General features: G+C 47.4%; 1 protein-coding gene across 7 annotated transcripts in view; it reads right to left on the reverse strand.

Annotated features, from left to right (window-relative positions):
* Samd11 (sterile alpha motif domain containing 11) overlaps positions 1 to 16,022 on the reverse strand; it is a 28,127-nt gene extending 12,105 nt beyond the window's left edge. For 4 of the 7 annotated variants that reach the window (XR_005504352.2, XM_039109112.2, XM_039109113.2 and 1 more), the window contains exons 1-3: positions 5,060 to 5,576; positions 3,975 to 4,066; positions 71 to 252 (exon numbers count right to left, since the gene is read on the reverse strand). Coding sequence is in view for 6 of the 7 variants with exons in the window: in XM_039109112.2 (XP_038965040.1) it covers positions 71 to 252; positions 3,975 to 4,066; positions 5,060 to 5,576 (791 nt within the window). In the remaining variant the exon portion in view is untranslated. Of the gene's footprint in view, positions 1 to 70; positions 253 to 1,503; positions 1,632 to 3,974; positions 4,067 to 5,059; positions 5,924 to 15,925 lie in introns of those variants that run through there. The other 3 variants (XM_039109114.2, NM_001415981.1, XM_039109116.2) reach the window with 3 other exon arrangements.
* Between the last annotated feature and the right edge of the window lie 8,674 nt (positions 16,023 to 24,696).

Here is a 24,696-nt window from a genome sequence, read left to right on the forward strand (position 1 = left end):
TGTTTGCAGACCCCAGACTTTGATGCCCACCCACTGCAGTAGCCTCCTGCCCTGGCCATGGAACAAGTACCTTCTCTTCATGATGTGGAAATGGGGATCATCCTCCTGCTTCAGGCTCAGCTGCTGCCCACAGGCTGGGCCACTTCCATCACTGTCACCATCACTGGCTGAGAAACTGGGTGTTCTTTCTTTCTTTAGGGCATGTGTAGGGGGCAAAGTGACTGTTCTCTTATCAGCCAGTCGTCCACGGTTCTGAGAAGGTGGGAAGAGGAGGTTAGGTTAGGCCAGGCCCTCAGCCTCCAAGACCTAGGCCAAGGTGCAGAAGTCCCATTGCTGTAGATCAGCTCACGAGGATGGCAGTGCGGGATCCACATGTTCCCGTCCAATTCTCTGTAGCTTCAACCCGAGTAATGGCTCATCATACATGGTAAACCCCACTGTTCATATTCTAGAGGATGCCTCTCAACCCAGTTCCTTCATGGGTTCTGGGATCTGCTGGGATCTGCATACAAAGTGGGACAGGGTTCTGATTTCATTCTCCCTCTCTCTATTGTCAACATTGACAAACCAAACCATCAATGAGCAGTCATTTTTCTCCCCCACCTCCAGACCCTGTTTCTGAGATACTGGGCTCTGCCTTCCAGCTACGGCTGACACTCCTTTTTCCATTTTGTTAGTGCTATCCAGAGCCCACCTTAGGGACAATCTGAAGCCTATACCTGGGACTTACAGGAACTGGTGTCTTCCTGAACTGCTGCTCCCTTGCAAACTGCATGTCTCACATTTATGGGACACCTGAAGAGGAGGCCAGACCCTTTGTCCCATGTATCACGATTGGCACAGATTTTCATAAGACTTTTTTTTAAAATTCCTTTGCATGGTCTAAGCGTGCAGAGCTGTGGTGGGCCTCTGCGTGTACTCAGGTCAGTTACGTGTACCAGTGAACACATGTTGAGCACTGTACAGAGCAGTGTAATCGAATGCTCCAGCTTCAGGCCCAGGGCTTTCTCTATTCTTCCTGTATCTTAAAATCTTTATGCTCTCAGGAGAAAGAAGGAAATCACTGGTTATTTTTAGTATGTGGGAAGGCTCTTTCTTATTTAGTAACAGACCACTGGCTCTGAGTGGTACAAGCCTTAAGAATATTCTGCCGGGCGGTAGTGGTACAGGCTTTTAATCCCAGCACTTGGGAGGCAGAGGCAGGAAGATTTCTGAGTTCAAGACCAGCCTGGTCTACAGGGTGAGTTCCATGACAGCCAGGGATACACAGAAAAACCCTGTCTTGGAAAAAAAAAAAGAACAAAACAAAACCAAACCCCACCACCACCACCAATAACAACAATAAAGTATCCAATTCCATCTCCTTTTCCAGTCTCCTCGATCTCCTCCACATCCCCTGCTATTGCCAGAAGGAGAGGTCCTCACCACACTGGAGCTCCTTTTGAGGAAGGAGAAAGAAGAATCCTGTCCCTAAGTCATCCAGTGCTCATTTGAGATGCTAACCTTAGCCATGGCCTCCAATACAGAGGTGTCTCCTCAGACACCAAATGGTTATCACTTCCAGATAAATGGTTTGTCTGGATGAACAGTGTTCCACTTTGGGCTCTGGGAGCCACAGTCTTTGCCTCATCTTCACTCAGGAATCTTCTAGGGCCTGCACTGGGGCATTTTCCAGAGTAGGTGATATGGACCCTGTAGTACAAAGTTAGTGTATGAGTCCTTATGCATGGGGCTGGCCTCAGGACAGGAGTGTATCTTTATGGCCTCAAGGTTTTTGTCCTGCACTGTTCTAGGGACAGCAATGTGAAAGTAAGGCTGCAGTGGGGAAGCCGTTCCATAATGGTTGGGCTTCGTCCTACAGACACTATGAGCCATTCCCTCAGGCTTGTGTTCCAGGCATCTGTTATCCCACAGGCTTGGGGAATCATTTTTTATAAACTCTTGTTTGTCTCTCAATAAGAAAAATAAACAAATTTCTCTCTGCTTTCCATAAAATGGAAAGAAAGGGATTCAAGGGCCATGAGAAAAGGAGCCAGAGCCAGCTGGCTATTGCCGACCTCAGCCCCATGGTGCATACAGCTGGGCACAGGAGCCTACCTACCCACCCCCTCCATACTCTAAGAGTATGAGGGGTTGATCTTGAGTAGCCAGCCCCATGACAAATGGAATCAAGGATCCAGATGACCATCCTGATATTACCCAAGAACAGAGCTTCCCTTATATACTGGAAATGTTAGCCAACCCCACTACTTAACAGAGCTGAAATCTTGGCTCCTAACTAAGATCCGGCCCTTTTCATACAGTGCCATTGTTCAGGGACCCTGATTTGTGTGCACACTGTGTTCACCTACTGGGAATCTGTGATGCTGATACATGCGTGTGGTCCTGACTGTGTGGTAAGGGAATGAATGAGCTGCAGTGTGAGAAAGGCCAGAAGGTTTTTCTGTGAAGGGTTAGAAAGGTAGCCTTAGGTGGGAGCTATCTCCCATGCATGGTAGGGATTGGGGGCCCTAGATATGCAGTAGGCCCATTCCTCTCAGAGCTGCAGATTCCCGCTTGAAGTGAGGGAGGAACCTGGCTACTTATTCCCAGTCTTAGGTGGTTGCTCAACCGGCATTGGTTTGTAAGCAGCATGGCTCCTCCCACCCAAACAGAAAACAGACCTATAAGCCCAGTGAGAACCCCTCTCTTGCACCAGCTATCTGCAGGATGAAGCAGTGAAGAGATTTGGTCCCTGCAGCCGATGATGTCTGTGTTCAACCTGCATGTTGTGTGAACCTAGCATGTGTGATAGCCCGAGGCTGTTGGCTTATATTAGATCTGGTGAGGTAGGCATGTGGATCCTCTTCATCTGCTCCCTTAGGGCCCAGGAGGAATCCATGAGGACACACACACACACACACACACACACACACACACACACACACAGTATCCCAAAGGAAACAAACTTAAGGTGATCAATTGTGTCCTATCAGGACATCTCTGTCTCACTCTGACCCTGCAGGGGCTTTGCTGGGTAAAGCTAGGTACAGCCCTAGTTCAGCACAAAGACCCCTACTGCCCTTCCCCAGGTTCTTTAACTTAGCTCCTCTTCTTCAAATGAATCCCTCACACCCTTCTTGCATGAGGGCTTGCATACTTGCTCCGAGATCTCTCTTGTTCTTCATAACCATACGTTGTCTACCTTTGGTAGGAATCTCTAACCAGCCCCCAACTTCAGCTCACTAGATACCTACACAGCAAAGATTCTGCCCTGGCCAGGCTATTCTCTCAGACATTGAGGTCCACTCTGGGCAGGATCCCAACTCAGCACCCCAGAGACACAGGTTGCTCACACTCAAGCCTGCGACTACTCCAAATCACAGTTAAAGCAAATCAGTATGAGCCTCAGAATGAACACAACCCAGTCAGCATCACTCCCAGATGTGCCAGATTTGGTAAACTCCAGAAGCCTAATGAGTGACATGATTCAGGGACAAGACTAAGGACCATTCCTATGATCTAAGTAGGAACAGCTCCAAGGGCAGAGGTAGAGAACTGGGGAGAGGTGACACAGTGTTAAGAATACTTGCTGCTCTTACAGAAGACCGGCGATTTAGTTTCTAAGCATCTACATGGCTCTTTAGTACTGTATGCAATTCTAGTCCAAGGCATCTGAGATCCTCTTCTGTAAACATAAAATAAAAATACATCTTTACACACACACACACACACACACACACACACACACACACACACACACACCCTGTATCCAGTCTGGAAGGGGCTTCTGCACTTGAGATCCCTTCCCTTTCCAAGGTACAGAGTCTGGGAGAGTGCAAAGTAACCAGCCGCCCTATTTCCTTTTCTCAGGTTCCTCTAGCTTGTCTGTACGGCCAAAGTTAGAATTCTCTGTCCCAAACAACACAGTCACCAATTTTCAAGCAGAAACCCAGCCCTTCTGCCCAACAAGCTCAACTTATTCCATATCTCACCACGGGCGAAGATATTCTACAGCCTGGACAGTCGCAGATCGGGGGGTGCACTCGCAGGATCCCCTTGGACATAAGCGTCTTCAGGCTTTTCCCTGCCAGGAGACAGCGCAGACACGTGAGGGAGAGGCCAGGCGCAGGTAGCATTGGCATCCTGTTTAGGGGCATAGTCAGTGGCAAGGCCAGACCTCCCTCCTACCCCCAAGGCGCATGAAAGTCACAACTATCTCTCACATCCACCATTGTTCAACTCCTCACACGCAATTCTGTTCCACCCTTGCGGTGGCGGCTCAGGAAATGCAGGGGCTCTGAACTCAAATTCTGAGCGTGTGTCCCCGCCTGACCAAAGGGGCACCCACACACACAAACAACCCCGTAGCTATGTCCCAAGGGAACCCAGCTTAGTAGGGGCTAGGTGGGTTGAGCCCCGGATGAGGTAAGAGCTGTGGAGGGAATCTGCCCTGCTTCTTCATTTCCTCAGGAGGCCTCATGGGAGAGGGAGGCGTGACCCCCTAAACCGAACGCACTCTGGTCCCTAACTTTTTAACTCCTGCCCCAGCACTTACTGCATCAAGCTCAGGAGCCTCCACATCGCACCGTTGGACCCACACAGTCCAACAGGCTGTGGCTGGCAGTACCACCAAGTAGTTAGGTTCCGCGGCCCCCACCTGCCCACACAGCCTCCAGCAGCGCGTACTCCACGGGGGCACCCTTGTCGCAAGTGCGCCCCACCACTCCTGCCCGGAACCGCTGGCTCCGCGCCAGGAGAGAACAGGCTTCCCTCCCACAGCCTCTCCCGGATTCCCGTAAACTTCCCTGCCTTCAGGCCTCTCGGACCTTCCGAGCTAGGGGTCTGCGGGTTCGTGGATCACCCGGAAGCCCAGCGCGCTGTCGCCCGGGCTGAAGGGACCTCAGAGGTTGAGACCTCTGTTGTGTCCACTAAGTCGCCCGTGCGTGGGTGGGTGGACAGGTGGGGGTCCCCCCCCCCCCGCGCCATCCCTGCACCTGCAGCGCCTCCTCTGGGCTGACGCTAGGTGTCCCAGGTGTCAGAAGGAGGAACCTGGGGAACCTGGGGATCGCGGCCGCACCTTTGTGGCGGATGCTGCGCTTCCAGTCCTTGGCCGTCTCGCGGCCACTGACGAACTGGAACTCGTTGGGCGTGAGCCACTCGCCCCTGTGGCGGATGGACGGGCCCTTGCTGCCCTGGCAGAGTTTGCGCACGTAGAGCAGCGCTCGGTTGTCACCGCACTCCACCTCGATACACGGCTCACCATTGTCTATCAGCGGCTGGAAATCCGGCGCGGCAGCTGCGCTGGCCGAGAAGTACTGGAAGGCCGGCGGGTCTCGGTGCAGGTAGAGATGAGGCGTGGCCTCCTGCAGGCTTAGGTAAGCGCGCGGCGGGCAGAGCGAAGGGGCCAACAGCGCCTCGTAGCCCGAGGCTGAGGCGGGCAGCGAAGCGGCGGAGGGCAGGGCTGCCGCAGCGGGCTGTGGCGCCAAGTAGGCGGGCAGCGGCGGCAGCGGCAGTGAGGCTAGGGTCGGGTGGAAGGTAGCCAGGGCCAGGGCCAGGTCCTCGCGGCCCGGGAGCTCTTTTTTCACTGCTGGCATGGCACTCGGGTGGAGGTTTTCTGTTGGTTGCTCAATTTATTTTGGTTGGAGTTGGGTCTTGGTCGGGAAAGCCTGATGGATGGAGCTTGGCTATGCATTCGCTCGGCCGGCTACTGAGCCTCAGTGCTCGCAACTGATGCGGCCGCCTTGCTGGACGGTTTCTGGGTGTTCGACTTGGCTTCGCCCGCCTGAGGCACGGTGCTCCTGGAACTGCCTCAGAACTCGGGCCGCCGCTCTCGGGTCCAAGGTTTCTGCCGAGCGTCCGAAGTCCGACTGCCCGCGCTCCGGGCCAGCCCTTGCCTCGGACCCGGGCTGAGCCGGGCAGTGAGAAGTTGCAGATTCGCGTGTCCCGCTCGCAGTCCGGCCGGGCGCTCTAAGCCTCAGCCCCGCCTTTCCCCGCCCCACAGCTGCCCGGGCGGCGCACACCAGCGTCGGCTGTGGGACTTGGAAGACCCGCCGCCGCCGCCGCCGCCGCCGCCGCCGCCGCCACTGCCGCCGCCACAACTTGGCCCATTTTAACCGCCCTGGCGCGGCGGCCGGGCGCGGGCTCCGGCGGGGGGTGCGTGAAGGCCGACTGGACCCTGATGGCATGGAGATCGCGGGACAGGGCTGCAGCCCCTAGCCACCCAGCGGGTGGAGGAAAGGAGACCCTAGGGTGTGGGTGCTGAGTGCAAGACCCCAGCTGTGAGCCTAAGGGAAAGTGGGGTAGCTTGAAGGTCGCTGAAATGGAGCTGGGATAGCCCCATTCCCCCTTGAGCGTGAGCCTGCTTCCCTTCCCCTCACACTGTCTCTATGCATCTGTAGGGTCTGGGTTGTGGACGGTGGAGGGTATGAGTTTGTTTATAAGAACTGCAGTTCTCTGTCAGTTTTCTTTCACTACCCATTTCTCACGGAGTTGGTTCGTGTGATCACATATTGTAGATTGTTTTTCTCATTTTGCATTTAGTTGACACATATCTGTCCAGGCTTTGTTGCTTACCCCCAGGACAAGCATAGTCAGAACCATGGAATCGGAGGAGGAGGCCTTGATAAAATCATGGTGGTAGTAGGTGGTGGTGGCAATTGGCTCCACAAGTGTGCACACCAACACATTTTTATCCCCAAGAGCCCTAAATCTGGGAAAGAGGGACCTGTCCCACATCTATGTTCATCTTGGTATCTTGAAAGAAGCAGGTTAGCTGCGTGACTGGTTCCTGACCTCTTTTCCCATTTTTGTATGGAATCAAGATAAGCATGAAGAGAAACTGAGAGATTTTGTCATTAGCTTATAAGAGGGGCGTATTTGTGCATGTGTCATGTTGGGTGCACTGGAAAGTGGCCCCTCGTTTCCCCCTGCCTCCTGAACCGTACCCTCCTGAAACGTACCCAGCATCCTCTGACTTTGTTCTAGGGGGCTGAGTAGGGAAGCTTATCTGTACAAACAGCTCTTTTAAGGTAGGGCCTGGAAGAGTGGAAACAGTGCCTCCTGCCACTTCCCCTAGTGACCCATCACCCACTGGCATGAAGCTGGTTACTGTGGTAATTTCACTTTCCCCACCAACCATGGGCCTGCTTCATCCATCACCCATTCCCAAGTTGACTTGAAGAGTGAGATCTGCACATGCTCTGTTCATATGAGGAATGTTCTAGGAGTCTAGATAGCCTTTGTACTCTTCCTAATAAAGTTATTTTCATATCTGACCTGTTGATGTCTTGGTGGCCACTCCTTTCTTCACCAAACTTGGCTCCATTATCCTGCCTGGGTCTTGGATGTTAGCCTGTCCCTGACATCAAGTGTGGCAGACAATAAGCCTTCCTCCTCTCTCTCTACTCTCTCTGCGGCCTGTGTCTTGCCTAAGGTATGATGCTTCAATGTCTAACGAGTATAGGTGCTGCCTGTGATCCTTGCTTTTGAGAGTCCATCACATTAGTGAGTAGTTGTGGCACACACGGAGTCACTGTCAGGGCTCCTGGCAAAGACCAAGTGTGTTCACGGTCTGGACATAACCCTCAATCCTGCTGCCAAACACATTCCCTCAGCCTAGAGCTTCTCATAGTAATCTGTACCTGTGTGCAGAAGTTTTGGCTTTGAGACCTTCTGTGTATTTGGAAAGCATAGACTTAGATCTGAGAAAGCTACCGTTAGGGGTGTGTGTGTGTGTGTGTGTGTGTCTGTCTGTCTGTCTGTCTGTCTGTCTTGTCACCTGGAGCACCTGAAAAGAAAGACCCTGGCTTAGGTCCAAGGCTGGAAGACTCTTTCTTCCCTTTGTCCACTGTGCCATTCCAGGACTTGACAAGGACATCCTTTAAACCTACTCCTGGGACAGAGATCACTGTCCGTGCACCAGGCTTCTTTTTGAGGACATTGTACTTTCTATACCTGCATCCTAGTCTGGAATACCCGACACACCTTCCTCTGTCCTCCTCAGAACGGAACAGAGGCTAGAAGGAAATAGTTTGGTATTAGAATCATCCGGGCGGCCTACACCCACACTACAGCCCCTCCTCCACCCAGGAGGTCACACCCACTGCCTTTGGCATGGCCTGGTCGCTGCTCCCGGGCCCCCTGTTTGGGGCCCTCTGCTTCAGGCTGAGGCTGGAGTGCCACTGTGGGAGGGGGAGGAGAGTCATAAATAACCCTGGTGGCTGTGACCTGAGATATATAGGAGGGGCTTGTTCTGGTCATAGACCCCTCTGTCCCAAGAAGGTTTGTCTGTCATTTAAGATCACCTCTCTCAGAGCCCTTTACTCATCTTCCCTTCATTGTCTGTTTACCAATCCCAGATGTGGTTCAGTCTCTTGAAAGAGGGAAGTAGAGGTAAGAAATGTCTGAGGCTACGGATGTGATCCGAGAAGGTACTGTGAATAAAATCACCCCACTGTCTGCTTATGGTAATGGGGATGCGTACCATGCAGGTCTGGACCCTCCCAGAGTATACAGACAGACAAGGTCAGAGCTATAGGTTCATAGCTCAGTGGACACAGAGCTATGAGGAAGCACACCTGTTCACACACACATTTAACCAGCAGCAAAGATATGCATGTTCAAAGCACACAGTAAACATAGGTGGTCTCAACCTGCATTTACATTGCTGCTTCTAAAGCACCTGATGGTGCACAATGCATAGGCATCCCCTCAAATGTCCACACAAAGCAGTCAGTTTCATCACAAACAGCATAGACAAATCACATACATGTATACCAAAAAGTGTACACAAAATAACACCAGACCTGCAGTCACTAGTACCAGATAAACTTTGTTCCACATGTTTTTCTGCCAAGACAGCATGATTGATTATGTGTCTAATCGATCGTGCTGTTGGACTTCCTAGGAAGGGTTAACCTTCAAGGTTGGAGGTTAGTGGTAAATTAGCCAATGCTTCCTTAGACATTTTTGCAAAGGATCAGACCCTCCAGGAATGTGTCTGCTTCTGGTCCTGGTCAGTTACAGAGGAGCTGCCCTCCTGGGTTATGCCTCTCATGGGGCTTGCTGTGAGCTGGCTGTAAGTCATGTTATGTCTCTCAGGAGAAAGGAGATGCTTCTGAGACTGGGCTGTCCACTGACCTTAAGCTTTCTTCACCCAGAGAAATGGAGATGAGACTAAGTTCAGACTGGCACCACTCATGTGGGTGTGGTAAGCATTGCTTTGCCAGATGCACACCAACAGGTGCCTACAGGGCATGAAGACCCAAACTGTTGCTATCTATGTGTTGACATTTGCTGCCGTGTTCATGTATGCTGACACATGCAGTGACCCCAACACAATTCCTAGATCTTGAACTAGGATCCTTGGCAGGGATCTTCTGTCCTTACTTGCTCTGCGTGTTCAGTCCCACCCTTGAGCAGGGCACAGATACCTGGTTCTGTCTACCACAGAGATGGGGTAGCCTCCCCCTTATGGCAGCTTTGCCAGTATTGCGGTAGCCCCATTGTCTACCCAATCTCTTCTTCAGACCCGTGTCCTGGTGGGATATTACATACCTCCATGTCTCCAGAATATGATTAAGAGTTTGGTTATATGTACCCTCTTCGTCAAAGAGACGTACCTGGGAGTAAATTTTAGCATAAGTCAGGGTTGGCACCCTTGCTAATGTAGACACTACCTAGGTTTGTAGTCCAGGGGTGTGGGGTGTGCATCCTGCTCTTTTCTGTGTGCCCTGATATGGCTGGGAGAAAACCAGATTGGCTTACGATCCTGTACCCCAAGTTCTAGGTGCTTGACTAAGGTCTCTTGAGGCCAACTAAGTTTTATCTACCATTGGCTTCCCTGTGCATAGTAAGTTTGTGTGGCAGTTTTGCTTTCTGGGGTTCTGGAAAGCAGAACTCGGGACAAGGGGACGCCGATGGAACCTCAACATAGATAAAACCAGCTAGAGTTGCCTGGTAACAGCATTGGCTGAGTAATGTCCACTGAGCAGGAAGAAGCTGATGGCCACCTACAGGAAGGCAGTGTCAACTTAAGAGAGCCTGATCAAGGTGCAGCATCCCAAGGGCAGCTTCCAGAATAACAAAGCTCTCCCTGCGTGCTCTTGCCCCAGTGTGGCATATGTCTTGGGGCAAGATTTAGTCACATGATATAGAACAGCATTTGACAGACAGTAATGGAGTCAGGACGTGTAACAGGGCATGACATAGAGCACACTACCGTATAACATAATACTTGGCATGGTTGTGGTACCATCTGGGGGCTACTGGTGGGCTCTCATTGCCAATGGGCCCCATTCTCTGGTGAGTGCTTTTGAATGCACTGATGTCTTGGTATCCTGTGAGGGACTCCTGGGTATCAGGACCAAGTCACCTGGGTTTATCTCTTTTTCTGTGTTGTGCCAAGGGGTCACAATAGGCTATCCCTTGATACTTCTGGATACGAATGGAAAGAAAGTCTGTGCTGTATAACTCTGGAGTCATGTACTGCAGCCTTTGTTGTAGCTCCAGAAATGAGTACATGGAGGCCTTGCGTAAAATGTACTCAGAAGTCTGTGGTCCGGTTTCCACCAGTTTGCAATGGGAGGAAAGGCATACATGCTCACAGTGCATGCTCAGATGTCTGCATGGATTTTAAATAAAGACTATTGCCCATAGGGCCTAGCATGGCTGCTTTCTTTGGAACCAAGGTTTCTTTGGTGCCGAGGTGAAGTCTATGGCTAGTGGTTGTCTGGCAGTCCAGTCTGGCGTTACCTATGTCCCTTTTATCCTGAGCACCATTTATCCCCCTGCAATGCAGGAAGTCCCCAGAGTAGAGATTCCACTCCCCATCCAAGCCCCTGTTGCAGCTGTGAGGTTAAGACTAATAAAACACACGCCTTGAAGGAGACAGCTTTATCTTGTTGATCGGAAGTCTGCCAGCCCAATTTATGATGGAATATAAGATCTCCAAATCTAAATTTATACACCATAGTATACCACGAGGTCAATGAGATTGAAAGTGGACTTATGAGAGGATCACTGCAAGCCCCGTCTGTAACACGGCACAGGAATTCTCATATCCTGACCCCTGCTCAAATGGAAGACAGTGTGGAGGGCAGGTGAGATTCTGTTGCAGAGGAATATACAGAAAAGGATAAACAGGAAGAGAGCTGTGACTGTCACAGGACTACAGCCAGAGCCGCCCTAGCCCATCCCTGTTTAGGGTGATAACCGTTCATGTTGAAGATGGGGGTGGCAGTGGTGCTGGCCCTCACCTTGAGATTGGAAGCCCATCCTTCTGCCTCACGTTTACACCCTACAGCTACCTCTGGCTTAGAGATCAGGCTTGAACTTGGTTCAAATTCTCAGGGTTGATCTTCAAATGGGCTTTTTGTGGGTCCAGGTTAGCTCTTTTAGCCTTTTAATGCCTTCCACCACTGTGGGAGTGTGGTAGAGAGATGGATGTCATAGCCTGGGTGCTTAGCCACCGGTGGCTACCCTGACTTCAGGATTTATACAAATAAATGAAATAAAGAGTGCTGGCAGCCCTGATCTGATTACGGTCATTCATTTTCTGGTCGTTAATAATTTGTGCAGCAAAGGATTGAGGCTGCTCCAGTGAGGGGGAGGTTGTGGCTCAGCCATTCCTTGGCGCCAGCAGTGGGAGCTGGAAACATAAATTATTAGTTTCTTATCGCTCGGGCTGCCATAGCTCATGCTGCCAGGGTCTGACGGGGGTTGGGAGAGGTCCTATTCAGAGTGTGCTCTGAGCGGCTGCTTGTCTTGGAATCTCTGGGTGAGACCCTTTGTCACCACAGCCGACATCCTCAAGCCTCAGGCTGTAACCCCATAGTTGGAGGCTGTGGCTACTATGGGGGATAGGGCTTTGTTTCTGGTTCCCTGGGCCTCTAACCCTTGCTAAGTGAAAACAAACCCTTCATTTGTAAAGCCTAAAGCCCAGGCTCACACCTGCTCAGTAAAAGACAGGGCTTTTTTGTCTCTTGTGCTCATTACAGAAGCTCACAGACTGGCCCCTGTCCAAGTTGTCCAGCTACTTGGCTTCACACTCAGTGGTGCTCACAGCATCTATACTTGAATTTCTATACCTGCAGGGAATGTCTGTCTGTCTTCCCGGACCAGCTCCTGTTGGAGGTATTGAGCAAAGAGTGCCCACCCTGGAACTGATGCTATTTAGAGGCCTTGGTCCCCTATGAAGAGCAGGTTCAAGTAGGGCAGCAGGAGCTTTCTGTGGTTCTGGTCCCTTTCAAGAGTTCTCTTCCTACACTTTTTGTTTTATTCTGACAAATAAAGCTGGGCTAAGATGGGTGTGGTCCGCTGTTGAACTGAAAGGAGAGCTCTAGCCATGAGGCTTGACAGAAGTTGGGCAGGGCAGGATCCAAGCCTGTCTGGGTCTTTGTTTCCACCTTCAAACTAAGGAAGGAGAGCCTCAGACAAGGTTAAAAAACCAGGGGTGGGTATGGAGGGAAGGAAAGATGGTAATAGCTCCTGGTTCCTGCTGGGGAAGATTGTTAGACCTAACCCTCTCTGTCTCAGCCGTAAATTCCTGATGCTGGGCGTTACCCAAGCATTTGTGAGGGTGGTGATATCTGGTGGCCAATATTGTATGGAACAGAGGTTGGAGCTAACATTCCTAGGGCTCTTTGTCCACCACTTTCTGTTTGTGTGGCTTTGGAAAACCCCAACCCTGAGTTCTATTTGGAAAACAGAACTGACTATTAAAGGAGGCAAAAATGGTGTGTGGTGAGGTGTACATGTCTCATATATGCCAGCGAGTGTAGACAGCCCAGCACATACGCTCTGGGCCACACGAATTCCCATTTCTCACAGCACTGCTCCAAAATGTCCTTGCTTGCCACATCCCATCAACCCTACACAAGAACCTTAACACCTGAACGCAGTGGCTACGACCACTGTAACTTATACGTCTATGATTATCACTTCTATTGTTTCTGGGTAACTCCCATTGACTGATGAGTTTTGATTGGAAAACAGGAACTGTGGATTTTGTTTAGTGTGTACTTTTTTTTTTAAATAAAATTTCCCTTTGCTCTGGATATTAAAAAGGTACTTGGAAACCATTTGGTCCTGTTGTGTTTTGCTGTGATGCCTTGCTGGGAGGCCAGAAGAGCATTTCATCTCAGTCGAACTCTGTCCCACATCACTATGTTAAAGGCCCTGCTTTGTCCCTTTTGTGGGCTAAAGTTCTACAGATTGTGGACGCTGCGTAGTTCCTGACAGGACTCTCTTTTATCCTGATGTTTGATTCTCTCTGGGTCTTTTAGTATTGCTGTCTCTGATCTGGGCTTGCTGATGGTGGTAGGGCTCCCAGCTCTGCTCTTTCCCCTTGAGAGGCCTTCTGCACTATTCTTGGTCCTTTTTTGGTTCTATAACCTGGATGTTCTTGAGTCAGGACTCAGCATTTGTATTACTCCTTTGGCTCCTTGTTCTTCCTGACTGGTATTTCTGGTGTCACCGTACACCAGAAGTGTGACCTGGCACAAAGGAGTTTCTTGGAAGTGTTTCCTGCGTGTGCCGGGGTTGTACTCTATGGAAAGTTCCCGTGGTTCCTGTAATGTGTGCTGTCTCATCAGATGCCTAGTTGTCTCTTGGTTAGGCAAATCTTACCTGAGTTTCACCCAAGGAATGGGTAGGAGGGACTCCACTGTCACCTACAGGACCTACAGTCCCTCAGCTGGGCACCACTTCCTATCTTTAGGACCTCAGGTCGACCCTGATGTCCAGGGTGACTGGTGAGTTTCTTGTAGAACCAGGAGGAGCATGTTTACTAAAACATACTGTGATCCTGGATGAGCCTCCTTCATATTGAAAGCAGCAGGCTCCTGTTGGCCCTGGACCAGGACCCTATCCTTGAAGAGGATTCATTATCAATGCCCCATTGTAAGAAAATAATCTTAGAAATGCCCCTGGAGGGAATGAAGCCTGCCGATCAGTTCTATTCTATTTTTCCACTGGAAGTGGGGACTCTGTAGGCTACAGAGAAGCATCTGAGACTGAACATACACACATGTGTGATACACAAGGCGTACAGCTAGCTGCACATGACATCTGGTGAGTGGTTGGTCTCTGGAAATAGTTTGAAACACTGCCTGTGGTGACAATGAAGGTTACTTTTGGTATTGGGGGATTTAGGGTTTCTATGGAGTCCCTTTGGTAAGAAGTACTCTGGTTTACAGTCAGGAATAAGGTAGGACCTCCAGGTGCACTCTGGCTTTTGCTCCCAGTTGTGTAGATTGACGGAGTAGTCAGGGGTAGGGCATCCAAGAGCAGGATGGTAGGGCAGAGGCAGGCAGAAAGCGTGAGTGTGAGATGATCCTGGGTCTTGAGCTCCTACATTATTTCTTCAGTTTGATAGGCAGCTTGCACCCAAAGTCATCAGTAGGCAAGCACTTTTGAGTGAACTCTGTGTGTGTGTGTGTGTGTACACACGTGTGTGCACGTGCACGCTCACATGCATGCACTTGCCCTGAGAGTTAGACCTAGGTCTTTTCACGTCAAGCAAATGTTTTACTATTGAGCTAAATTTTTAACTCTGATAAGACTATTTCTAATAGATTCTCTGAGGGGTTGAGGCAGTCTTGTTATGATTGTCACCTATTTGGATTGGGGTACAGCAGCTCAGGGGTAAAGCACTCGCCTAATATGTGTGAAGTTCTGGGCTTCCTTCATTCCAAGCACTGTAAAAAAATAAATAAATAAAGAGTAGGGGGTAAGAAAGAAAGAAACAGAAGCCACACATCTTTAATCTAGCCACCAGCAGATTCCTGAAAACCCTCTAGGTGAAGGCCTACAAAGGCTATGCTACTTGTAGCTATTTCCAAGGTAATTTGGAGTCCATGTTGCCTTCTTGGGCTTCTTGCCTTCCAGTCAAATGTTGAAGCAAACAGACCTGTGTATCTGCATACAGGGGTCCCCTCTGAGATCCTTACTGCTTGTCAAAGAAATTTCCTGCTCCTGGAGGGCCCTGTCTTCCCCACCTACTGGTTGATCAGTGCATCAACACAAAAGCAATTCACCTGGATTTCCCTCACTATGCCTGGAGTTCCAGAATGGGGAACTCCTACTTACAGTCCGTGTGGCAGCCTTGAGACTGATTTCATTTATCACTGACTATGAGTAATTTTATCATGAAACACAGTTCAGGGTGATAAATGAGGGAGCTGAGGCAGATGATTGCCTGGCTACCTCCTGCCTAAAGAGGGATGCTCAAAGGGGACTCCCTGCCTTGTATAGAGAGGGGGTGATAGAACCAGAGAGGGGGGATAAGGAGAAAGAGCTACAGAATGATAGGCAGCAAGGAGACAGAAGACATAGACCAGCCTTCTTACCCAGGTCCCAGGGGCAGAGGATGAGGGACAAACAAGTATATTTTTAATGCCCAGGTAGAAAATCAACACTAAGTGCATCACCCTCATGCTACAAAGTTTGACTGCCAATTCCTGCACATGAATGCACAACGGCGCAGCCTCCAATACCTCACCAAAGAGAGATTGCCCTAAATCCCATCTTTTATAATTCTGGTTTCTAGGATAAGAATTACATAAAATATTACCCAATTTAGAGGTATCTTTAGAGACCTGTTTCCCTGGGTTGGCTCATGCCAGGTGTTGTTATCTAGAATGACTCCCACTGAGTTACCAGTTTCAGGCCAACTTTCTATTACCAATGAAACAAGTTTTTAATCACACCCAATAACTTATAAGCCAATAATCTATAGCCAAGACGTGCAGAACATATTTATACTTTTTAAACCAGTCAGAAACAAAAATGAGGTGGCCACACACATCTTATATACTTAGACCAAACACAATTTTCTTACTTTTTCTAGCTGTAATTTCAAGAGAGGAGCACCTTGTCACCTGCTGAAGCCAACAAACACAATCACGGAGATTTTTCAAGGAAAACCAGCCATCAGCTTCCTTACCTTAGAAGCTTAGAAGCCGCTGTCCTCTTTAAGAGCAGCCTGAGCAGACAATCGGCCCCTGGCAGGGCTTCTCCAGCTGTGCTAGACTCCTAGCTTCAGGTACAGGGCTCCAAAGGCCAATTGAGATTGCATTTTATTTATTTTTTCTTTTTTTGAAACGAGTTAAAACTAAATCAAGGGGTGAACGACCTGCAGATAGTTTTAACCATTTTTTTAAAACATGAAATCCAGGGCAACAAACAAACAACAAAACAAAAACACAGACAAGGACAGATTGGTGCACCAAGGACAGACAATAGACACAGAGGGAAGAGAACTAGATGTCCCACCAAAGGGACCCAGAACCAGAGCGTAAGCCTTGCTCCAGTAGGAGCCAGAGGAAGTGGGATGTCTCCCCCTGAGCCCAGGAGTGCTCGGAAACAGCTCACATGCATTTTCCTTCTCTTTGGCCAAAGCAACCCCTGACAGGAGGGGAGGATTGCTTTTCTCAAACCCATTTTCTCTCTCAAGTCTGGGGACTAAACTACCTCTATCAGGGTTCAAAGACTTAAAGCTTTCATGAGAATTATCTTTGCTCCCCTAGACTTTTAGCATATCTCTAAACACACACACACACACACACACACACACACACACACACACACACACACAAAGCGTTTTACCAGTACCTTGTCGCTTTTTACAAGGTTTATTCACCGCTGGCCCAAATCTTTACTTTGCTTCACACGAGCTTTCAATTTCCCCGGTGTCTTCACCACATCCTGCTTATTGGAGCTCCAACATTGAGGCACCATCTGACCAAGCCAGCTCAGTCAGTCAACAGGTTCTCTAGGGCAGGAGCGAGGATTAAAGAGAAAAGAGACAATTAGACAACATTATAACATGACTCCAGCCAGTTCTGAGCTTAAGCCGAGGGCCTTCCTTGAAGCTTTCCCTCCCGTGTTCTTCTACATCCTCCAAAGCATGAACTGTGATTGTTCTCTGGGATCTTGCACTGTTTCTCCTTGGTAATGTTGCCTGGTGAGCAGGTAATGAATTGTTGTCTTTAATGTGCATGCAGAGATCACGATCTCCTAATAAATTCAATGTGTTTTCTTAGAATCCACATTATACTGAATATTGTAAAGTATCTAAACTGATTTACAGTGTAAGGAGCATGTGTCTGGGTTCGCTGCTGTTCCTACACAATTCTCTGTGCACTGAGTGTCGTTTAACTCAACTACGTTGTTGTGGCTGCTCAGTATCACTTCCTGACCATCTAACTCCCAGGAAGCACAGTATACAGGAAAACCTCCTTTTCAATTTGTTATTTCATGAAATTTGTACTAGCAAACATTAAATTAAAAAATGTTATTCCACTTACCTAGCAAGCGCAAGGCCCTGGGTTCAGTCCCCATCTCCGAACAAAAGGAAAAAAAAGTGTTATTCTGGGGCCTGGAGGCTCAGTGGTTAAGAGCACCGACTGCTCTTCCAGAGGTCCTGAGTTCAACTCCCAGCAACTACATGGTGGCTCATAACCATCTGTAATGGGACCCGGTGCCCTCTTCTGGTGTGTTTGAATACAGCTACAGTGTATATAATAATAATAATAATAATAATAATAATAATAATGAATAAAAAGAATAAAAATGCATTGGAGAGATGGCTCAGAGGTTAAGAGCACTGACCTTCCAGAGGTCCTGAGTTCAAGTCCCAGAAATCATCTGTAATGTGATCTTGGTGCCCCCTTCTGGCTTGCAGACGGAACACTATACATAATAAAAAAAAATCTTAAAAAAATAGAGTAAAAATGCAAAAAGAAAAAAAGTGGTGAGCATTCTCATCTCCCCTCCCTAAAAAGGTAGGTGAAATTTATTTGAGATGGCAAAAGGCTCTATGGCTGTTTGAAGAAGATGTTGTGTTACCCAGATGCTTTAATTAGCACCTAAACTTCAGATCAGAAGATTCCCTTTTGTATGGGAAGACAGTCACATAAAATACATGTATTTGAACAAGTTAGCACATCCTGTCCTCCAGCTAGAGTACTGATCACATTGGGAATAAGCTATATCCAGAAACAATTTTTTTTTTTTGGTTCTTTTTTTCGGAGCTGGGGACCGAACCCAGGGCCTTGCGCTTCCTAGGTAGGCGCTCTACCACTGAGCTAAATCCCCAGCCCCCAGAAACAATTTTTTTAAATTAAAGACTATTGAAAACTTTTTGAATTTTAATTTAATTTATTTTTTTTATGATGTGGACCTCAGTTAATTTTAATTTTAAATCTTTTATTTTTAAATGTATTTATATAAAATACATTACTATTAAATTACATTGTTTATAAAAACTATTACAAAATTTTTCTAGTAAAATAAGCATCACACATGAACATTTGTGTAAAGGAAATTTACTGTACACAGTACAGCACCTTTCATAGTCTCATTATATGAAATCAGTTCAGTAGAAGCCACCAGGGGGCGCTCTCAGCGCTGTCTTCCACTTGTGTCCTACGTAAGGTGCCCTGGACACGGGGTAAAGTTGACTTCTCTAGGAATGCTGCACCCTGTTAGACAAGTTCAACAGGAAAAAAACATAAACTTTAACAAAGAGGCAACGAAACAGTGGGGATGAGTCATTCAGTGCTATGTGAGAAAAATAAAAGTAGAGATCCTGGTGGGAACAAGAGACTGCAATTCTTGCACTTACCACCCCGACAGTCCCTTCTCCACATCCACAATCAGCAGAGTGACGCTATGACAGGTCACTGATACACCAGACGTTGGTCTATGTCTTACGTGTGAAAGTCTCCTTCAGTCATGAGGAAGAGTTCTCTTTAAAATCTCATCCTCAGGAGGAACAGAAATGACCAGGACCCACAGCACTCCTGCCATCAGTAACATCCTGTTCTCCACCGGCAGCCACCAGGGCCCTTCCTCCTTCTTGCCTGTGCCCGTGTGACATCAGAAGAACCAAACGCATAGTCTTTTCTCAGAAGATGTGATTAAAGGACGTGGCTGGAAGAATAAGAGCTTTATGAGAGCAAAAACCAATGCCCACAGGGTTCTGGGGCAATACCCGTTGTCTCCAATTTCTTATTTCTTTTTTTAAAATTTTTATTTATTTATTTTATGTATGTGAGTACACTGTTGCTGTCTTCAGACCACACCAAAAAGAGGGCATCAGTCCCATTACAGATGGTTGTGAGCCACCATGTGGTTGCTGGGAATTGAACTCAGGACCTCTGGAAGAGCAGTCAGTGCTCTTAACTTCTGAGCCATCTCTCCAGCCCTATCTTCAATTTTCAAATCAAATAATATATTCTGAACTCAAAAAGAAAAATAAATTTAAGACAGTAGCATAAGACAAATGCCTTTTTCTTACAAAGAACACCTTCCCCAACAAGGAACTAATAGAACAGTCAAATTGTGTGTTCCCCAGAATTACGTTTATGAGTCAGAAGCATTAAAGAAAAGCATTTTGCTTTCCAAAAACATATTCTGTATTTACAAGCACTAGTTACTGGTCCTTGTAAACTACAGCAGAGCCAACCTCTAATAAGAAGTACATGAGGTCAAACACAAGCCAAGTCACTTTTTTTTCTTTTTCGGAGCTGGGGACCGAACCCAGGGCCTTGCGCTTGCTAGGCAAGCGTTCTACCGCTGAGCTAAATCCCCAGCCCCCCAAATCACTTTTTTTTTAATGTTCCAATCCCCAATCTTTATTTAGCTTTCATTTGTTACCCTTTCTGTAGACTTTGGCACTGTTCACAATGAATTTCATCTATCAATTCATCTATCACCTACCCCCATGTGAAAGCAGTCCTCTTGCCTCCCATCTTCTTTCTTCCCTCTCTTGTCTCCTTCTTCTCTTTTCTGCTCTTTCTTTTTCATTTTTGAGACAAGGTCTCAGCATGTAGCTCAGGCTGGTCTCAAACTCTCCATTCTTCTGCCTCAGCCTCCCAAGCTCTAGACATGTAGGCTTGCCATACCATGTGCGTGTGTGACAACCTTTTCATTCAGACAGATTCTCTTTTCTGCAGTAGTGATTGCTTTCCCTTTATCTAATAGGCTAAACTTTTAACTTTCTTTCCTTCTCCAATTATTTTTAATTTTTTAATTTAATTAATTGCTTTATTTTTATGATTTCCTTCTATTCCCAGGACCTCTCCTAGGAAAGAGAACAAGTCATGGCGCTTCCAGGCTCAGAATGACTTACAGATAGAAATCCCAAGTGTTTGCTGTGGCGTTCAAGGCCCTTCAAGCCATCTGGAAGGGGCTTTTCTGCTTCCTGTTGATGTTTTTCACCCACACGGGGCTGCCTCCCCTGTCTGCCCAGTGCCCACAAGGAGCCCTCAGGCGCTGACATTCCTCACTGGATCAATCCTTCTTTCTTCTCCATCTGGACTCTCTCTCCTCTCAGCCCCACGATGTCCTGTGAAGTTTTCCATCCTCTACTTGCGTTCACTGCACTCTCCTTTCCAACTCTCTCAACCAGCACTTGTTGTTGTTCAGTCCTGTTGTGGGTTGGCTTTTGTTAATTCTGCTTCCTCAGGAGGGCTGCAGTCCATCAAGTACTCATGCAACCTTCTCCCCATTTTAACTGGTCAGCAAAGGCTAGAGTCTGTGATTGGGCAGTGGAGGTTCAATAGTGGGGCAGGTAGGGAAGGAGAAGAGGACAAGAGGGTGGAGGAGAGAGGATGCAGGAGGAGGAAGCATGATGGACCAGAGCCACGTGACCAGGAGAAACCACAAGTAGGAAGGGGGTTTTATAGCTGGGGAATAAGTCAGTATCGTGTTGTATCTGCCCAATCTAGGCATAGAGCTTACAATTATAATAACTGGACTGTGTGTTTTTTAAGGGGTTGGAAATTCCAGCAACACTGTCTGTCTTAAATTCCAGATGTTCTTTCTTCTACCTTCCTCAAAGGATTGTTGGTTCTTCCTAAAAGGTCAGTGCCCCCTGCTTCCATTCCCCCTTGTTGCTTTGTAAGTCATAGATGTTTAAAACATTTTTGCTAGATCTGGAAAGTCACCAAGTGTTATGGTTGAGAGAACTAGGCCTCAACTAAGGTCACAAAGTCTTGTAGGAATGAGAACTTGAACTTGTCAAAATAGGCTGCCTTGATAAATCAACATGGTCTTATGTTTTTCTTTAAACAGAAGAGGTCACATATGTGTTATTGAAATAGCCTGTTAGTGTAGAATCTTACAAATATGGAAAATCCACTTTTCCAAATAAAACATGTCCATCTATCTATTCAAATAGAAGTCATCTTGTCAGTTTAATATTAAAACTTAATATAATATATAGATCATATATCTTATATATAAAATATAACATACATCTAATATGGTAAGTAATATATATATATGTATATATATATATCCTTTAAATCCACTGAGAATAGACTCAAGTTAGTAATGGTTCATAGCAGTAGAAATTTTGTCTATACCCATTACTTGATATGCAATACATCATTTATAATATATGAATGACATCACACTACTTACTAGAGCAACAATGGATAGGGGTGAAGGGACTATGATGACAACAGATCAAGGTAGTGTAAATGCCCAAAATTAACCTGTATGCCTCACCTGCCTAGGGACAGGTAATTTCTTGGAATGCTGGAAGCTGTAGTTCTTGGAAAATAACAAAGTCCCATGGGAAAATAAGTGTTCTATAGGTTTGTTCTCACAAACTCCTGCAACGCATGGCTTGAGGCCATTCTCAGCTGGGAAAATGTTCAATTTATAACTGGAAATGCCACAGATTTTTATATTAAACACATAAAAATACATTAAACACAAATGGCTTAAACATACTTATTAAAAGACAGTGAGTATTCAACTGGTTAAAAAGCAATATTAAAGTTTGTACTGTCTACAAGAATGTTTATGGTACATACCTTAACCAATAGAATTCTGAAGTCGCTATTCTAATGTTGGACCAAGTAGAACTCAGAAGATAAAATTATGAAGAATGATGTTGCTTGGGAGGAAAAGGCTAATTACTAAGAATATATACCAATCCAAAAAGTATATGCATGGAATGTGAGAGTTCCTAAGGAGGTGGAATAAAGCCTCAAAAAGAGTCCAGGTGGGAGTGGCTCATGCCTTTAATCTCAGCACTTGGGAGGCAGAGGCAAGAGGATTTCTATGAATTCTAGGCAAGCCTGGTCTACGGAGAGTTCCAGGACAGCCAAGACTACACAGAGAAAGCCTGTCTCAACAAACAACAAACAAACCAAAAAGCTAAAAGCAAAAACAAAAAATAAAAAAACAGAAGAAGGGGCTGGAGAGATGGCTCAACGGTTAAGAGCACCCGACTACTCTTCCAGAGGTCCTGAGTTCAATTCCCAGCAACCACATGGTGGCTCACAACCATCTGTAAAGAGATCTAATGCCCTCTTCTGGTGTATCTGAAGACAGCTACAGTGTACTTATATATAATAAATGAACAAATCTTTAAAAAAAAAAAAAACAGAAGAAAATGTGCAAACCCACAAATGTAAATTCAGGACTCCATTTTTGAGCTGTGCATGGTGGTTTTCATGGCTGTAATCCCAGCATTCAGGAGTCAGAGGCAAGTGGATTAGATGTTTGACCCCAGGCTACCCTCATTCCCAACTGTACAGCCCCAGGTTTATGTACAGCTGAGCCTTCGGGTTCCAGCTAAGGCTAGAAAATGGACACTTTTGGTTCTAAACCTCAACTGGCAGATACTGCCAGGTGTCTGCTGAGACATTTATCCAGTTGGGTTTGTCTCAGAACTTGCATGGACAGCATCAGTCTGAACTCCATGAGTCCAGGTCTTTTGGAAACTGAACTCTTTTTTTTTTTTTTTTTTCGGAGCTGGGGACTGAACCCAGGGCCTTGTGCTTGCTAGGCAAGTGCTCTACCACTGAGCTAAATCCCCAACCCCCAAACTGAACTCTTATGCCTACCCCACCCCCACTGCAAAACAGCTTCAGTGGCTGAGCACACATGGCCCCAGGGGCTGCCCACCCCCACCTCCCTCCCTTCCACGCAGCCACCAGCAGTGCCCACAGTGGCAGTGAAGGAGCAGCCTGGTTCTTTTAAATTTCCTACTGCACCTGCTTAACTGCACTCGTGCTGGTAGGCGGAATGACGTAAACAACACATGGCTGGTTGCCATCTTGACTATGGGATAAAGAAGGAGTCATAGCTTCACCACAGACTTAAGGCAGCCACATGGCTGGCAGCCATCTCTGTTATGGGTTGGCAAAAATAAAAACAAAAGCAATGTACCTTGCTTGGTGGCCCTAACAGTCAAACCTTGTAACATAATAGTTACCCACTTGGTATTAATTTTGAAGGCATTACATTGTTTTCACTTTATTTTTGTCTTCTAAAAACTATGGTTATGCTCTGTCTTTACTCTTTAAAAGGTTCTTTATTTTAACACGCAGGTACAGTTTAGAGCAGATAACTAAAAACAGACAAAGGTTGTTTAACTCAGATACACTTGGTAGGTAGCAGCCCTCAAACCTGTCGGAGAACCTGCTGAGAATGGCCTTTAAGATGCTTAAACTCACCATGACAGAGACTCAAATCCTAGCAGTGACCCCTTCGAGGTCTCCAAGAAGATGTGGGCGAAATGACAAAGGACTCCACCTGGACTGGGGTACACTGGTGACTGGGCGTTACTGCCCCGATGCCTTACCCACTGCCAGGACCCTGCCCAAATGGTGGACAAAGAGGACACAGGACAGGCCTTGTGTTGCTTAAGACAAAGTCAGTCTCTCAGGTTTGCCAGGCCTGGAAGCCAAGGACTGACCTTGCCATGGGACCTAAGTCCCCAATGAAGCCATCGACACCACAGGAACCTACTTGGGTGTGTCCATCTGGGTAACTGGTGAATCTCTGCCACTTTAATTGATACGTAGGCCTTTTGCATTGTATTTCCTGCTTACTCAGGTAAAATCTATTCTTCTCAGGTCTGAAGGGTTTGAAGACAGACGAGTGAAAGAAGTAAATTTCTACCATTCCTTTACCTAAAGAAACTCACTTTACAGTCACTGATCCCGGTTATCAACCACCCGTGTCTCACAATGAACAACTGGATAGGAGAAAAGTGTAAAGTTTAAAGTTTAAGGTCTGAGGATATGAAAGTTCTGAGAAAGTGTTTTTGGGTCTAAGGAGGCGTTTTAAGGTTGGTAAATGCAAGTTATGAGTGTTAGAGGATGTAATAAAAAAGTGTGGAAAAGAATGAAAAGAATCCTTCCAGTGTCTGCCCTGCATTGTGGTCCTGGTGTAGTGAGACCCCCAGTATTGGTGTTTTCACCAAAATCCTTTCCCTGTAGCTTTTGTTGGGGTGGTGGTGGTGGTGGTGGTTCTAATGCTTTGACTTAACCCGGCCCCCAAAATCAGGAATCCTTTTGTCCACACGTTGAGGATCCTTGTCCCCAATTGGATTTTCATCGATCAATAAAGAGCCAAGGGCCAATGGCTGGGAAGGTGGAGTGGGGTGGGACTTGGAGGTATGCGCAGGTGAGGAAGGCGGCACAGGTTACCCTCACAGGGAAGAAGATCAGACCTAAAGGCCCACAGTCACGTGAGAACCAGGGTAAGTGTACGCGGGAACTGCCCCTGGGGTAGCAGAGGTGAAATCCAGACTTTGAAAGGTTGAGTTGTAGGGTTCTGAGTCCCGTGTCCACTCTACCACAGTGCAGGGCGGGAAGCTTGACTGAGCTCACCCCGCGCTGTCCCCGGGCAGGTTTTTGGCCAAAGGGAAGCCCCAGGTCATTGCTCCAGGGGTGGGAAAGCTCAGTC

This window comes from Rattus norvegicus, chromosome 5 (assembly GCF_036323735.1).
Source record: "Rattus norvegicus strain BN/NHsdMcwi chromosome 5, GRCr8, whole genome shotgun sequence".
NCBI lineage: Eukaryota > Metazoa > Chordata > Mammalia > Rodentia > Muridae > Rattus > Rattus norvegicus.